This window comes from Andrena cerasifolii, chromosome 10 (genome assembly GCF_050908995.1).
Source record: "Andrena cerasifolii isolate SP2316 chromosome 10, iyAndCera1_principal, whole genome shotgun sequence".
Lineage (NCBI taxonomy): Eukaryota > Metazoa > Arthropoda > Insecta > Hymenoptera > Andrenidae > Andrena > Andrena cerasifolii.
Window position 1 is genome coordinate 2,156,607 of NC_135127.1, and position 17,199 is coordinate 2,173,805.

The following is a 17,199-nucleotide window of genomic DNA, read 5'->3' on the forward strand; positions in this document are numbered from 1 at the left end:
TGTTACACCCCTGTATTCTAGCTGACACAAGATATCTCAGTGAAATACGCTCTAAAAAAATTCTCCATTATCTACAATTATAAATTGACACGTTCCACCGCGTAAACTACCGACGGCCCACGTTGCTGCATTTATTATATTCACTAACAGTGCACTGTACAATGCATTATTATGAAGGAAACAAATACTTTTCTTTAAGGCATTACTCGCAGTCGGGAGGTAGACAAAGAACGATTCTTTGGGAATTTATTTCAGAAAGTAAATGCATATTTTTACGCAAAGGTTTTTGTGTTCAGATGGGGGGACACTTTAACAAGTTATTATATTATGTTTTGGTATAAAAGTATTTAATTATTGCAAAATTACAACTGATTTCCTGGAAGATGTTTTTAGAAAAAAGTTTCGCAGTAACCAATATTATTCGGAACTGGGTTATCTGAAATAAAAAAAAACGAAGAAGATTTAGTTAGTACAATAGTTTATCTAGTCCTTAATCGTTCCGTTTTATTAAATATTAATCTGGGACAAAATGGCAGATGTTAAAGTGAAATGGACGATTTTCATGGAAAAAGCGTTCATTTTTCATCCATAAAATAAAAACTGTGCATTGGAAAAACAAATTCTTCGATTAAAGACTAGATTCGAATGTCTAGAAGAAACCTACAAAGTTTCAGAAAGATTGGTGAAGCGATTTTTGAGAAATCGCGGTCATCGCAATCGAAAAGCCCATTTCGGGAAATGAGTTGTAACTTTATAATAAACAAATACTTTTACACCAAAACATAGTATAAACTGTTAAAGTGTCCCTCATCTGAATACAAAAATCTTTGCATAGAAATATGCATGTACACTTTCTGAAATAAATTCCCAAAGAATCGTTCTTCTACCTCCTGACTGTGAGTAACCCCTTAAGGGGGAGCCCTATTTAGGACGCTAGGAATAAGGTGATTCTTAGGAATTTTTTTCTAAGAAACTGTTAAGCGGATCTTTTCCAAACTTTCAGGGTATTTTAGTTCACATTTCAACAATAAAAATTAATTTTTTCGTTACAAAGTGTTCAGTAGAAATGGAGTCATTAGGACTCGCGCGCCGGAGTTGCAAATTTGCGATTATAATGGTGGCCCTAATTCTTCTCTTAAATAAAAAAACCAAGGATTTTCTTATTTCTAGTACAATTACATTGTCGATGAACCTAACAAACGGGAAAAAGGTTAAAAATTGGCAAATTGGTAGGACTTGAAAGAAAAAGTTACGATTCTGCTCCAAGATATTTCGTAATATTTATGAAAAAAGACTTGTTCAGTTCAATTTATTATCAAAGTTATAGGTCCATCGACAATGTAATTATACCAGAAATAAGAAAAACCTTGGTTTTTTTATTTCAGGGAAGAATTTGGGCCACCATTACAATCGCAAATTTGCAACTCCGGCGCGCGAGTCCTAACGAACGTGTTCCTATATCTCCATTTCTACCGAACACTTCGTAACGAAAAAATTAATTTTTATTGTTTGAATGTGAACTATAATACCCTGAAAGTTTGGAAAAGATCCGCTTAACAGTTTCTTAGAAAAAAATTCCCAAGTATCACCTTATTCCTAGCGTCCTATATAGGGCTCCCCCTTTAAGGCAGGGCTCTCCAAGGGCGCTCCCGCGGGAGCTTGGGGTTCTCCCACTCTCGTCCGCGTTGTCATGGATACCGCGCGACGCTAACCGCGGAGACGCTAGCCCGGCTAGTCCGTCGTGGCAGCCTGTGATGCCAGATCGGGGACGGGTTCCCTCGAGAATTTCCCCCACCTCGCGCATACTACGCCGAAGCAGCGTGTCCGTGAGCTCGGCGCTTCGGAGTCCGACTCACGGATACGCAGCTTCGGCGTAGTGTGCGCGAGGTGGGGGAAATTCTCGAGGGAAACCGTCCCCGATCTGGCATCACAGGTGGCAGCCTTCGTAGCGTCGCGCAGTTTCCTTGATAACGGAAGGCACGCTGCGCCAGAGGAAGATTGGAAGGGGAAGCAGGCGCGTGAGGGGCCCCTACGCTGGAGAGCCCTGCCTTAAGGGGTTATGCCTAGTCAGGCGGCCGAAAAGAGGCGAATATTTGTGAATTTTTTTTGAAGAAGCGGAAGCGTATATTTTTACAGAACTTTTTGCGCTTAAAAGAGCAACATTTAAAGAACATTTGGTAATTTTTTCGTTGAAAAATATTTAAGATTATAATAAAGTAACAAGCGACATCCAAGAAGCATTTTTAAAAATTTTGTTTTGCGTTGAGCACTGCCATTCGAAACCAGATTATCTAAAATCAAAAAAGATTTCGTTCGTATATTAATGTATCTTGCGATTAACGGAGTGAATTTCCGAAATATTAATTTAAAACAAGGTGGCGGTTATTTAAAGTAGAAATCATGATTTTTTCGTGCAAAAATTCAGCGAAAAAAATCATGATTTCTACTTTAAATAACCGCCACCTTGTTTTAAATTAAGATTTCGGAAATTCACTCCGTTAATCGGAAGATACATCAATATACGAACGAAATCTTTTTTGATTTTAGATAATCTGGTTTCGAATGGCAGTGCTCAATGCAAAACAAAATTTTTAAAAATGCTTCTTGGATGTCGGTTGTTACTTTATTATAAACGTAAATATTTTTGTACGAAAAAATTACCAAATGTTCTTTAAATGTTGCTCTTTCAAGCGCAAAAAGTTTTGTAAAAATATATGCATCCGCTTCTTTAAAAAAAATTCACAAATATTCGCCTCTTTTCGGCCGCCTCACTAGCTATAACCCCTTAAGCTACGTATACAGAACATTGTAAAACGACATAATTACTTAATATCTGCGTGACGTCATTGTATTTTATCGTTAAAAATATGTCGAACTTCAAATCAACACATTAACCCAGTTCGCTTGAGACACTCGTCAGAAGTAATTATACTTGTAAATTTTTATTGATACAACAGCAAAGATGTGGAGGACGTTTGAATAATAAACAATTAATCGTATGAAGTACAAAACAAAATAATAGTGCAAATTAAATTGACAATCTGTGTGTACAGCAATTGGTAATTGATCCTTAAAATCTCATGGTATAAGTGCTGTGTACATAATAATTGTATGCTGACTGATGATGTCGTGGCACATTTTATAAAAATTGCCCTACATAGAGTCAAAATACCAAATAGCCTAGATGGAATCTAATACCTCCAGTGAGGACCAGCGATGTTCACGCGTGTTGGAACGTATCAATAAGTAGAAACAGTGGCGAATTTCATAAAATTTTTATTAAACAAAATTAACTACCCCGAAAGTTATACTAATTCGAAAATTTGTTTACAGATTACGTATGATTAATGAAGAAAGATCAGTGCAACAAATGCCACGTCGTCGCAGCAATTCCTTGCCCATACCGAAAATCGAGGTGTCGATTTATCAAAGTCCTGAAACTAAAAAGAAGGACATGGCAAAAGATTTCATAGAGATACCAGAGGTTCGAGATGTCACCGTGGTAACTGGTATGTGTTAATACCATTGATTTCTTGTGAAGCATTTAGGGGCGAATTCCACTTACCCCCAAATCGCCTGCAACCCTCGTGGTTTTTTCGTTTCCAAATTTTTGAAAATCTGCTGAAATGTGGAAAAGAAATCTGTGAAAGAGCCATTATCGGAGAATACAGGTTTTTAAATATCAATTATGACTCGAAAACAGGAACCTGTTTATAATTTATGATATTCATTTAATTACAAAAACGGGAAATTCCTGCGCGGGCGATTTGGGAATTCGCCGTAAATTGATTCTCCTTTTTAATTACGTGTGTGATTTTTTGCAGCTCAAGATGCCGACTCAAGTCATACGAGACGAGGCAGCGAGAAAAAGAGGAGAATGAAAATGGCCGATCTAAAGGCATTTGTTGAGACAAAATTGTTATCTAAGTCAGAAAAGGCGCTTGAGAAAATTGGTCAAGACGATCCGAAAATGATATTCGCTGAGGTAAATAATTAGTTAGCGGGTTCTTCTTCGCTTAGCTTTTTCTGCCATTCATTTTAAAATATTTCTTGAAACGCTGCATGAAATTGCGTTTGGGAATACGTTGGAAGTGTCGTACAAGATAAAAGTATTGCAGGATTTAACACAAAAAAATTATGTTCTTTTATAAACGCAACAATACACCTGCAGAGTACATCTACAACATTTGAAGGTCATCGATGCTTTTTTAAATAAACAAGTTCAATGAAGTGGGACATCATTTTGTAAAATAAAATTATATTATTTTTTATTTAATTTATTGAGTATCATATAATTTATTATTATTAACTTACAAACGTTAAAGATATCACGGAAAATACATCGAAAAGTGAATACTGTGTCACGATATTTGAAGACGCACCGTATTAAAGTTGCATTCGATTTATCCGTATTACAATATCTCACAGTTAGTAACTTTTCCTTTGCTTGAGACAAAAAACATGTCATGTACATTTGTGTTCTGTGTCTCGTATTTTTTTTTCTTAAATATATCACAATTTACATTAAAACTATTTCGTTCCGTTAAAGGTCGTAAGGTAGTCAGGTAGTACGAGGGAGTGTTTTCCACCCTTAAGAACGTTTTATGTGCCGAATCAAAAAATAGTTACATTACTAGCATCACTTGACCTACATTTCTGCAAAGTTCGAGATTTTTCTGAATTTTCGAATTGCCTAACTTCCCTTGTAAGTAAGATGCTAAAAAATGGCTCCTCTGGTCAATCATTCATAATATCAGGTTTTCTTCCTTGGCATTTTTTTCAACATGAAATTAAAAGCTACGCTTCTCCACTCAATGAAAGTTTCACTACTGATGAATATCAGAGATCCCTAGTGATAATAAAACACACTAATGGGTACTTGAGGGTACTTGAATTTTTCTATTAAAAATAAATAGTATTTAGAGTGTTGTAATCATGTAGAAATATGGTTAGAGAAAGATAGATCCAATTAATTTATGTCTATAACAGTTTCCACATTCAAATTTTTAGGTTCACATACAGCAGCGCCGTTCAGGCTACCGATTGGCGGGCAAGGGCGTCCGCCACTGCCCGGGGCAAACGCTGTGGGCATAGCTCCGGGCAGTGACGTCAGCTATCGTTACAGTGGGGAGGAAGGGTTGCACAGGCTCGTAGATGCGTAGGCAGGCATGTGTTAGTAGGTTCATTCCAAAGGTCTGCGCACACATATTCGTTCCGTGTCAGTTCCGTATCCGCTGCGCCAGTGGTAAGAAGAAGATACCCTCTACGCCCCTCTTCTTCTTATCACTGGCACGCCGGAACGGTACTGACACGGAACTGACAAGTGTGTTTAGACCTTAAAGCTCTGCGCACACATATCAGTTCCGTATCAGTACCGTTCCGTAGTGCCAGTGGTAAGAAGAAGAGGGGCGTAGAGGGTCTCTTCTTCTTACCACTGGCACGACGGAACGGTACTGACACGGAACTGGCAAGTGTGTTTAGACCTTAATACTGTTGAGTCGACGCGACGGTACTTGTTCATCCTGGCATCTGTACCGTATTGCCCGGGGTAGCGTGACTTGCTCGCCGCCGACAAGTGTTTGCCCCGGGTAGTCTGATCTGTTGCCCGTGCGGGCACCTCCTGAACGGCGCTGACATACAGAGTGCGACCGAATAACGTGTACAAGCGGGCAAGTAGCGATTCCTCGTGAAAAAATAAGAAAAAAAATATAGATTAAAATTGTTTCATCTGAAGCCTAGTTTTTGAAAAAATCAAGCGACGTATAGTGTCTGTCGTATTTGTAGATAATGCTCTGTGACCCCATCTGATATGTTATTTACGTGAGCAGTCAGTTATCGTTGATCTGTTATGAGTCGAGGCTGAGGGAAATAAGATTGGCGGCTTCGAAGCCGAGGACTTGAAATTGTTTGTTGGAGTTTGTTAGTAGCTGACGGACAGGGGTCTGGTATTCCCGGGAGCCGCTATAACGAGGTGGTTGACGTGGACGAACCGGGGTCTGGTATCCCCTGGAGTTACTGAGAGGTTGGTTGTTGTGAACGAACCGCGGTTGGGTATCCCCGGGAGCCACTGAGAATGTTAATTTAGCGTCGTAATTTTATAATGCGATACAACTCGACCGGTAAAGATGTATGTGGGTTTATCTCAGTGGCGGATTTAAGAAAAAAGGCCCAGGTGTCAAACGTTCTGATGGGCCCATTTTTCGGGAAAATGAAGAGCTACTTTACTAAAAGGGGGCAAGTGCACAGAAAAGTATAGAAAAGAATATAGTGCTTGGATAAAATCATAATGTATTTTGGAAAACAGGGCCCTAGCAGGGGCCTATTTTTCGGGAAAATAAAGCGGTAGTTTACTAAAACCAGACTCAGTGTAATAATACAGAAAAAAAAATATAGTTTGGATAGAATCATAATTTTTTTAAGTATGGGGCCCTGGGGGGGCCTTCTGGGTAGGGGCCCAGGTGGCAACTGCTCATTGACCGCCCTGTTAAATCCGCCACTAGTTTATCTCACAGTGGAAATTCAGATGGTGATTGGATTTTAATGAAAGAACTCTGAGTAAGAAATAACAAAGTCTATTCTAAATGCTCGGTCTTTACAGTTGTTTAACGGGTTAGGCCACCTTGGTCACCTTGGGCGAAGCAAAGTTGTAGTCATTTTCGGTAATTTTTTTGAGGGATATAATGAAATAATTGGAAAATTCTATATGAAGCCTGTTATTGAATAACTCTCGAAGGAAAAAGTCATATTTTTTTCGTACAAAATGGCGGAGGTAGAGCCGTGATTCGCAGCATCTTGCCGAACGACGTTTTCCACAGTGTTTAACCTCACGGCCATACCGTTTGACCTAGAACAAAAAACCAAAAAGTTTTATTTTCTACATGCTTAAAACTAAAGAAGTACATCCCGATTTTGCGATATCTTGAGCATATTCTTTGCAATTGACACGTTCATAAAAACAAAAATACGCTATTTCTCCGCATGTTCACCATTTGGACACAAATGAATGTTCATGGATATCCATATGTACTTCTTTAGTTTTAAGCATGTAGAAAATAAAACTTTCTGGTTTTTCGTTCTACGTCAAAGAGTATAGCCGTGAGGTTAAACACCGTTGTTCGGCTAAATGTTGTGTATCACGGCTCTACCGCCGCCATTTTGTACGAAAAAAAAATACAACTTTTTTCCTCGAGAGTTGTACTGTAGCAGGCTTCATACTGAATTTTCCAGTTATTTCATTACCTCCCTCAAAAAAATTACCGAAAATGACTATAACTTTGCTTCGACCAAGGAGGCCTAACCCCTTTCGTCTAAACGTACTAGACTTGAAATGGGCCCTCGAGTATGGATTCGTGGGCCTTTTTATACTATAAAATTCGGCTAGAAAGTAGTGGGGACATGAATGCCTTCAATTGAATATTAGGTTTTCATGGAAAACCTCGGCTGCATCACACCATTGCAGGAAACAGTGACCACGTCGGATCACGTCCATTCCAGACACCCGAAAGAGTTAAACGGTCACAGTTGAGTCTGCTTACGTAACAGATCTATCACGACGATATTATACACGAATAGGGAATATGCTAATATGATCCGGGCTTTGCGAGTCTATGACTAAAATTTATCTGCTACTCAATTTTCAAACTCGATTTTTTCGATAATTAAGCCTCGGATGAGAAAATGTTATTCTACCTTTTTGTCTGAGTTTTTCATGAACAATCATCTCGCGTCCGCTTATACACATTATTCGGCCGCACCTTGTATAATGACTGTATAAAACAAGTATAGTTCATCTTTCTTTATAGCAGGCTTTGTTTGAAGTGGAACTTCCAAAACGGAATTAATTTTACGTTACGAATAGTGAAATATACAAAGTTTGCTTTGTAATCTGTAACAAGCTCCTTTTCCAGTACATAGTAAATTCATTTGATTAACAATAATACCCATGTACAATAACTGTTAACACTGAGCTTCGTTTTTTAAAAGTAGAATAATTAATTTCTTCTCGATATTTATGAATGGTCGATAGTCTTTATTAAAATAGACATTGAAAATAGTTACAGACGTTCGTTTTCTTCCCAGGATAGCCATAGATCTCTCGATACAGGGGACGATCATTTAACGAGACCTACTTCGACCACTTCGAAAATCTTTGAGGCAAAAGATGTCAGTCACATGAAGCACCCCACGAATTTAATAAAAGGAAAAAGCATGCCAAGTTTAAGGTACGCACTACCGTTTCCAGCTAAATGCAAACCGTACCTATATCAAGATATTTTACTTCATAGAACATTCCTCTCTTTGAATTAATTTCCTCTCGTTCGTTCGTACCTACATACACCCGCGTTCTCACATACCTTGGTTTTGGCTCGGCATTGTGCTTTCAATATTTCTTTCTTCATTTACTACTTCACCAAACAAGGAACTTCACCTAACGAGATTCAGATCACCGATTTCATTCACAGTTTGCATACCACGTAGAATTGTATATCGCTCTCGCAGCGTGCACTGTTTACAAATTTGCGAGAAAAATCGAATTCAAAATACTGTCTTTTCCAAATCTTGTTCATGCATACCTATAACTTCATAAAAGTGTAAGAACGCTACCATAATTCAGTGGCATAATACTGAACTGTAAGTGGCCTGATAAACTTCTCTGCATGCATACAGGGTGTTCGACTACTGTTGGGAGAAAATTTAAGGGGGTGATTTTAGACACCATACTAACAAGGGGAGGACACCATGTGGTAGACACCGATTTTGATGAGTCTTGGCACGATGGATCTATGTCGAAAATAAGTAAATAGGTGTTATAAAATTATTAAAAATTTCATAGCGGCCGTGGGGTTTAATGGGTAAAAAGCCCACACTACCTTGGCGCCTCCAGGGGATTCCGCTCTGAATAAGTCGGGATGCCTTTTGAAGATTTCCCCAAGTTAAAAAAAATTTATAAAAAAAAAATTATAAAGTTTTTTTAACTTGGGAAAATCTTCAAAAGGCACCCCGACGCCTCCACAAGGGAATCTCTCGCGGGCGTCAGGGTAGTATGGGATTTTTATCCACTTAATAGTGCAAATTTGCTCTATAACATTTTCCTCTATCTTAACAAAGATATTAAAGTATTCTGCTTTTCGTGCCTCACCCCGTATGCGGGGTATTTCACCTAACTTTATCCCCCGAAATATTTCTGTTATATTTAAAATTTCATAAAAATGTTTCCCACAAAATTTGCATAGTTGGTTGGGTGCCGGCGTGTGGTATCAATAGTTTAATTCTGTTGGGAGGGATTAATAAGGTACGAAAGTCAACTTTGCATTTTTTTCAGTGAAACATTTTTATGAAATTTTAAATATCGCAAAAATATTTCAAGCGATAAAGTTAATTGAAACACCCTGTATACCCGCATAAACAAAATCTGGTGAAGGCGAAACTTTGTAATATATTTTCTCGCAAAATTGTAAGTAGTGCATTCGCCGCGTTTGATAGGTACGTATTATACTATGTATAATTCTACGTAACACGCACAAACTGTACGCAAAAATTGGTGGTCCGATCCTCGTGCAATGCTCGTGTAAGTTTTTCACGAATATCATTGCGAAATTTAAAAAATTTCGGAGAATCGGAATAGCCCTGAGAATTCGTGTGTATGTTCGTGCTTATGGATCTGCAGTAGAATAGTAAAGGATTTAACCCTTTCGTTACGGCAGTCCGCTCCGCTGGAGTGACGCCACTGAACGGGGCAGCGCGCCGCAAAGTGTGCACGTCGGTAATATTCGGTGTTCGCAGGTTGTCGCATGGGTTTCGACTATAGTCGGCACCCGTGCACACAGGTCGTCGCATGCAGTGATGCCAGAACGGTGGGTTTTGTCCCACGGCCGCTACCACCACTCCACGACCAAGCGTACCCTCTCCTAGCGTCCGTACCGCACCACACAAGCATACCCGTCCCTCCACCCGTGTGCCGTACGCGCTGCCTGCCCACCGCTCTCCGGCGAGAATTCGTTTTCCCGACATCGAAGCGCTTGGCGCGCAAGCGAAAAATCAAGACTTCAAATCCCGGTGCGGATATTACTTTTTTTTTTTAATTATTCACTAATTTCTCTTTCTATATTCTCAGCAGACTAAAGGCTTAAAAACTATTAATTTACTAAGCATTTTCGAAGCTTGATTTGCTGCTAAAGTGCGATCCTCTTTTGGCTTGTATCGCACCACTCCAAGCGTAAGTACCCTACCTTCTGTCAGTGTGCCGTACGCGCTGCCTGGCCGGCGCTCTCCGCCGAGAATTCATTTCATCGAGGTTTGAACCTCAATGCAAATTATTTTCTAACTTCTCTCTATATTCACAGTAGAATAAAAACTTGAAAACTGTTAATTTACAAAGAATTTTCGCAGCAGGCTAATGTACGGTGTTGGTCTTCTGCCTTTTGTATACATAAACAGAAATAATTCCTTGAAATTGTACTTACCGTAAAAGCGGAGCGAGCGGCTCGCTTACCTGAAACGGAAATCCCCGATTCTGTAACTGCTCATTGTGACGTGAATTTTAAGGAGTCCATCCTAGAACGGCGCTTATTTTGTAAGTAGCATTTCAAGAAATTATTTCTGTTTATGTATACAAAAGGCAGAAGACTAACACCGTACATTAGCCTGCTGCAAAAATTCTTTGTAAATTAACAGTTTTCAAGTTTTTATTCTACTGAGAATATAGAAAGAGAAGTTAGAAAATAATTTGCATTGAGGTTCAAACCTCGATGAAATGAATTCTCGGCGGAGAGCGCCGGTCAGGCAGCGCGTACGGCACACTGACAGAAGGTAGGGTACTTACGCTTGGAGTGGTGCGATACAAGCCAAAAGAGGATCGCACTTTAGCAGCAAATCAAGCTTCGAAAATGCTTAGTAAATTAATAGTTTATAAGCCTTTAGTCTGCTGAGAATATAGAAAGAGAAATTAGTGAATAATTAAAAAAAAAAAAGTAATATCCGCACCGGGATTTGAAGTCTTGATTTTTCGCTTGCGCGCCAAGCGCTTCGATGTCGGGAAAACGAATTCTCGCCGGAGAGCGGTGGCCAGGCAGCGCGTACGGCACACGGATGGAGGGACGGGTATGCTTGTGTGTTGCGGTACGGACGCTAGGAGGGGGTACGCTTGGTCGTGGAGTGGTGGTAGCGGCCATGGGACAAAACCCACCGTTCTGGCATCACTGGTCGGATGGGTGTCGACTATTGGCATTTTCTTACTTCCGCTACGCCATCTGGTGGCGAAAATTAAAGCAGTCTAAATCGGGTTAGTTGCCACCTGTTACTGGCAGTATTGGGAATTTCGACTGTTTGATGAGCGACTTTGTAAAATTTAACAGACTATTTAATGACAAAAACATTATTGGAATATTTCAATACTTGTCTGACACCAGTCCTGTAACGCGGTTGACCCGATTGCAGAGGTTACTTTAGTAGATGGCGCTCTCACAATATTTCCCAATAGTCGGCACTCGTAACGAAAGGGTTAAAGTATCAAGTTAAGATAAGTACTCTTACAGAAGGACGTACGTAGTTTCGCTTGAGCTGTATGCAATAAAGATCAAGCGTTTTGTTAGACCGATAAGGTTTCTCATCAAATGTAGTCTATAATCAGTGTTGGGTAGTGACGATATTTTTGACACTCTGAGTAGCATTGTTGGGCGGGATATTGCTTTCAAGTTGGTCAGGCATTTTTGACAGTCACTTCTGTCGAGAAAATTTTGTCCAGTTCGACCCGCGCTTTGAAAGTACATATGCCCACACTGATGAGAATTTAAATTTCTATTTTTGCAATTAGATATTCGTGATAGTACTGCGAATAAATTGGCGAGGTTTTTCTAACGAAGATGAGTGAAAATGCGACCCCGTTTGGATTATATTTAATTAGTAATGTGAATCACTTCTGAATTCCCTAGACCTATTATACATCATGTACCTATGATCTTAATATATATAAAGCAGAAACTGTTTGTGTGTTTGTCTGTCGCCTAAAAACTTTCGAACAGTAAACTCTGGGGTCACGAAACGTGTCCCAGCTCATTATGTCTAGCTAATCTAGAGGAATGTGACTATTTTCACAAAAAATAAATAAATAATAAAAAAATTTATAAGGTCAGAATCTAAATTTCAGGCGAAGCCTAGTAGTAAAGCTAGTTACGAATAATCGGAGGGAGGTCGAGTTTAAACTCATTTTCGTCAGGAAATTCTCACCAATCTATTGGTAATATTTGTACGAAGATCTAATAGAAAATGCAGAAATTTAAATTTTCGTCAGTAGATGATTCATTCCTGGCTCGACTGCCAAGTGAAAGAGCGGTCGTGGCAAAAGCGAAGTACGAAGGGAATTTCGAGCTCGATTTGTTTTCAAAGCAAACGTCCGGGGACTTTCAAACAATACTTACGATGCTTTCCAGAAAATATAGGCTTGAAAAACACCCCATTGCACAGGGTGGAAATCGCACGGCGCGGCGTGAAAACACGTCTATGCCACGCAAAGACTTGCTTAATATAATATACCTATACGTTTTTATACCAAAATTAATTTTTTCGTATAATGTTAGCAACAATTAGAGCAATATATAGTTATATATTTCTTGTCTCATTGAGCTTATAGTTTTACACTGCTGGCATATTTATTCTATGTACATTGTAGCTGAATCTTCAAGAATTATTGTAAACAATAGTAATTTAAATTCTTATGAACAGTTACTGACAAAGGTAAATATACATTATTCTTTAGGTGATTATCAAGAATTGTTGAAAGCTTTTGAATCTCTAATATTATTTTAAGTAGTCTAATAATTAAGTAGTAGTTATTTAAAATACGGTGATCGTATTAGTTAAAGTACAGATTTTTTCTAAAGTTCCAATAAATACAATATTGTATAATAGTAATATGTAGGCACTGTGTTACGGTATGTACTTATGGATAATGTAAGAGATAGGTACTTATTAGCATGATATAGTCTGTGTCACAATACAAATAGTATAAATTAGCAGTGCATTGAATTCAACGTTATTATTATCATATGTCCTTTCTTGAATTCTATTAAAATTTCGAAGTATCTATTTCTTTCGTTTTTAGTAAAAACATCTTTCAACTAATCATTCCAATAAGACAATATAAATGAGTTCTTTTTAAATTGATATTTCAGCTTCAAATCTAGCAGATTTGTAAGAAATTATGTACAGGGTGTTTCACTACAGGTGGTCAAACCTGTTAAAGAATGATTCTACAGGCCAAAATAAGACGAAATTATAGAATAAAATGTTTTAATAGCGCCCTTCGTTTTCGGGAAAACTGGCTGAATTTTATTCAAATGCACGTGCGCCGAGGTATACTTTTTAGCACCTGAGGGGCACGCGTCGCGCTTTCCGTAGGCCTCCGATTGCTTTGGTTTTCAGATATGTTTTAGAGAACCGAAACATAACAAATACGTGTTTTTCTATTTTGGCCCGTTGGCATATTTAAGGGGTGAAACCACCCTTCAAAGTTCATAAGAACAGGTACAAAATTGTTAGTTTAATTGTTATTGTTAGTTTAAGGAATATTTTAACATTGGGTATATCAAGTATTTATATCAAGTTTTATTCAATACAATGTTTTAATATTCTTTAAACTAACAATAGGAACTTTGATACCTGTTCTTATGAACTTTGAGGAATGGTTTCACCCCCCAATATGCAAACGAGCCAAAATAAGCAAACATAATTGTTATTTTTCTGTCCTCTAAAACATATACGAAAGTCTAAGCAATCGGAGACGGACACCTCAAATTAGGCGCCTAAAAGTGTACTTCTGTGCACGCGTATTTGACTAAAATTCAAAGTCACTTTTCCAGAAAACGAAGCGCGATATTAAAAAATCTAATTCTACACTTTCGTCTTATTTTGGCCTGTAGAAACACCCCCTAAGAGGATTACCACCTCTAGTGAAACACCCTGTATATATATATTCGTATCTCTTACCCAACACTGACGGTCACTTTAAACTTTAACCGAAAGTTTATGGAAAGTATCTGAAAACTTCGTTACATTAGTGAATATGCAAATTCTTTCTGAAACCATAAATAGAAGAATCGTGTATCGTTTTTCAATATGAATTGTCGTTCATTAAATATAAATTAAAAAATTGAAAAGTGTAATCTCGCGGAATCTTCTTTGAACGATTGTCTTTTTGTACCCAGTATCACATCAAGAACTTTCAGTATGCGATTTTCACTAATATAAAATTCATTGAAAGTTCATCTAGAAACTTAAATGCTTTCCTTCTATTCTATAATAATGTTAGCCCATTTAAAATTCAATTTAAAAAAAAACGTAGATTAGAAAGCATAGGACGAATTAGATTTTAAAAATGAAATTTATACAATTTTTGAAAAACTCTACATAGTATATGTAAAATAAAGTCCCTGGTATGCGTCTGGTTGTTTGTTCGAGCTAATCTCGAGAATCAGTATGAAACATTAACCTATGACAAAAGGAAGCCGAGCAGTGACGATTTTGTCCTCCATTCCATACAAGAGTAGACCTACGCCCATACCGATTTGCGACCGATCTGCGCAGCTCCCACGGATTTGACACACGCGATTGGTCGTAGCACTTTCCCTGCCAGTTCCCTACCAATCAAGAGTGTATCCTTGCGCGGAACGAGTCTATTCTAAAGTGGAATGCAGTATAGTCAAGTATTCCTCGAAAATGCTCAATGGGGTGGTGGGGGCCGCAACAGACGCTTACCGGGAACTTTATTTTATACTATGTAGAGATACATTTAAGAAGTCCGGGCAACGTCGGGAACTTTAAGCTAGTAGTATGATAAACTTTGATCTTTGGTGAAACTATTATACTTGCATTAAATTGTCATCTCTATTAATATTTTCATTTCACGTATTTAGCATACAAAGTACAGTACTGCCCTGGTAAAGGCTCGGATATTCTGCTCGGTTAAGAGCTCGCCGATCATCCTCCCCACATTTTTTATGAGGTAGGCCAGAGAACCGTCGCACCCAGGTTCTCGACGTCTGAGAACCGAAGCTATAAGCTCCTCGCTCGAAATGAATTATGAATTACTGAAATTTTCAAATCTCCTGTTTCTCATTGTTTCTTCGTGAAAATGGTTTCAATAAATTTCTGAAATTTTCTAGATCAAAATAAGTCCCAACTCTACTTTATTCGGAGTATTTCTAACGAGACTGGATGCAAAATTGACTTGCTGAATGTAGAAATTATTCAAGTAGAATACCGTTGGAAACAGTTCAAATAGCGCCGTGTTTGGTTTCGTTTTCACCAAGAGAACTTCAGCAATCATTGATGTTACTCTTTTAAAAATATAATGAACAATATGAAAATTTAAATTTGAATTAGTAGATGACCGACCGTGAAGGCGTTCCATTAGATTTTCAAAAGATTTGTATCAATGAATTGCTGAAATTCTCCTGATGAAAATGAGACTGAACATAGCGCTATTCGAACCATTTGTAACGGGGTTCGAGTGGGATAATTTCTACAATCTGCAAATCAATTTTGTATCCAGTATCGTAGCAAATACAGTATTTCCTCGTTAGCAGCTCGCTGGTCGGGACCGGCGTTGAGCCCGTATCGTGAACAGAACCCTAATTCCGAGTGTTCGTTTTTCGCTTCTTTCTGGTCGAAGGGGGGAGCGAGATGGAACACTGCGTGCGCGGCGGGTGTGCGCGATGGTCGCAAGCGCTTACCGTGGGCACGAAAACCGCTTCGCAAAATCTTGACGCAGGCCCGGCTCACGGTAAGCGCTTGCGTCCATCGCGCACGCTCGTCGCGTACGTAAAGGACAGAGTGCCAGGCGTCCGAAAGACGGAGCGAGACAAAACCATCAACGCGTCGTCTGTCTCGTACCGTCCTCGCTCGCTCTCATTCCATCTCGCTCTATCCTTCGCCGGACAAGAGTGAGACAGAAGTGGTGGGGATAGCGAAAAGTCCGTATCGTGTACACCAAACCGAGCCGGTAAAGCGAGTAAAGTAGAGTTTGGACTCATTTTCATTAGGAAATTTTTCAAGAATCCATTGGTCTCGTTGTCACGTCCCAGCCCCACATGGGATTGTGACTGTTAGTGCTCGCCAGCGACACCAGAGGTCGAATCTTCCGAACTGTTTCTCGCAAGTGTCAGGCCCAGTCTCGTTCGTATATATATGTACAAGTTCCAAGTTTATTCCTCTCGGTCCCCAAGTGTTTATAGTAACTCCATTGTGCGCAACCGGCCATAAGAATATGCTGTATGCCTCGTTCTCCATTAGTCAAGTTAATTTGACTTTCAAGTCGCTCTTGAGTTTTCAAGTAAACTTCACTTCAAGTTTCTGTTCAGTAGTGTCAGTTCAAGAAACTTTAAAGATTACTTGAAGCAAGTAGATATCTAAAATAGCGTCAAAAAACGGTGGTGTTTTGCTGGATTGTTGTGACTAACAAGGGAAAGAATTACGAATGAGTTATTACAAATATTTAAAAAAAAATTATTAAAAGTAAACGGTCATTGCTTTATGATTATAACCTCACTCTTCGAAAACAATAGGCAATCAGCTTACTTCGAGTAACTTCAAGTTCACACTTGTACTTACGTTCACACTATTCAACCTGTATTTCAAGGCAAGTAAAAGTTGAAAGACTCTCTACTACGCTTGAAACTTGGAAGAAACTTGAAAGAATATTTCAAGTCAAGTGAATAACAGGTTCACATTGGTAAAGTAGTTTCAAGTTACTTGAATTCAAGCGACTGGAAGTCAAGTAACTTGGCTAACACTGTCCAACAAAATTGAACTTTTTTTCTGTTCTGTAATATTCAATAGCCGTATCTTACAGATTTTTTTTTGCGCTGGAAACGAATCCGCAAACCGTTTATCACCAACCTCAGTTTTCGAGAAATTCGATTTTAAAAAAAATGCAAATTTTCGAGTTTGAACATCTTTTGTGTTCAAACAGTAATAGTTATTCAGTCAAATTATTCTATGAACCCTCGCAAACACAACGATATAAATTATGATTGATTTATAAGCATTTAAATATGTTTAAACAACGATCAAAGGGAAAAGGACACCCGAAATGCACCAATTTTTGCAGATACCTTGCTATATATTTTAAAAACTAAGGGTCTAGGAGAAAATCTGACTACTCCACGCGATGCAGCAGAAAAATTTCTTTCGGAAACCACCAAC

At 38.6% G+C, this 17,199-nt stretch overlaps 1 protein-coding gene across 12 annotated transcripts in view; it reads left to right on the forward strand.

Moving 5' to 3' along the window:
* Unc80 (unc80, NALCN channel complex subunit) overlaps window positions 1-17,199 on the forward strand; it is an 86,703-nt gene that overhangs the window by 16,840 nt on the left and 52,664 nt on the right. For 11 of the 12 annotated variants that reach the window (XM_076821601.1, XM_076821600.1, XM_076821592.1 and 8 more), the window contains 3 exons: window positions 3,334-3,509; window positions 3,825-3,985; window positions 8,080-8,222. In XM_076821601.1, the coding sequence (XP_076677716.1) occupies window positions 3,334-3,509; window positions 3,825-3,985; window positions 8,080-8,222 (480 nt within the window). The remainder of the gene's footprint in view (window positions 1-3,333; window positions 3,510-3,824; window positions 3,986-8,079; window positions 8,223-17,199) is intronic. The other variant, XM_076821599.1, reaches the window with a different exon arrangement.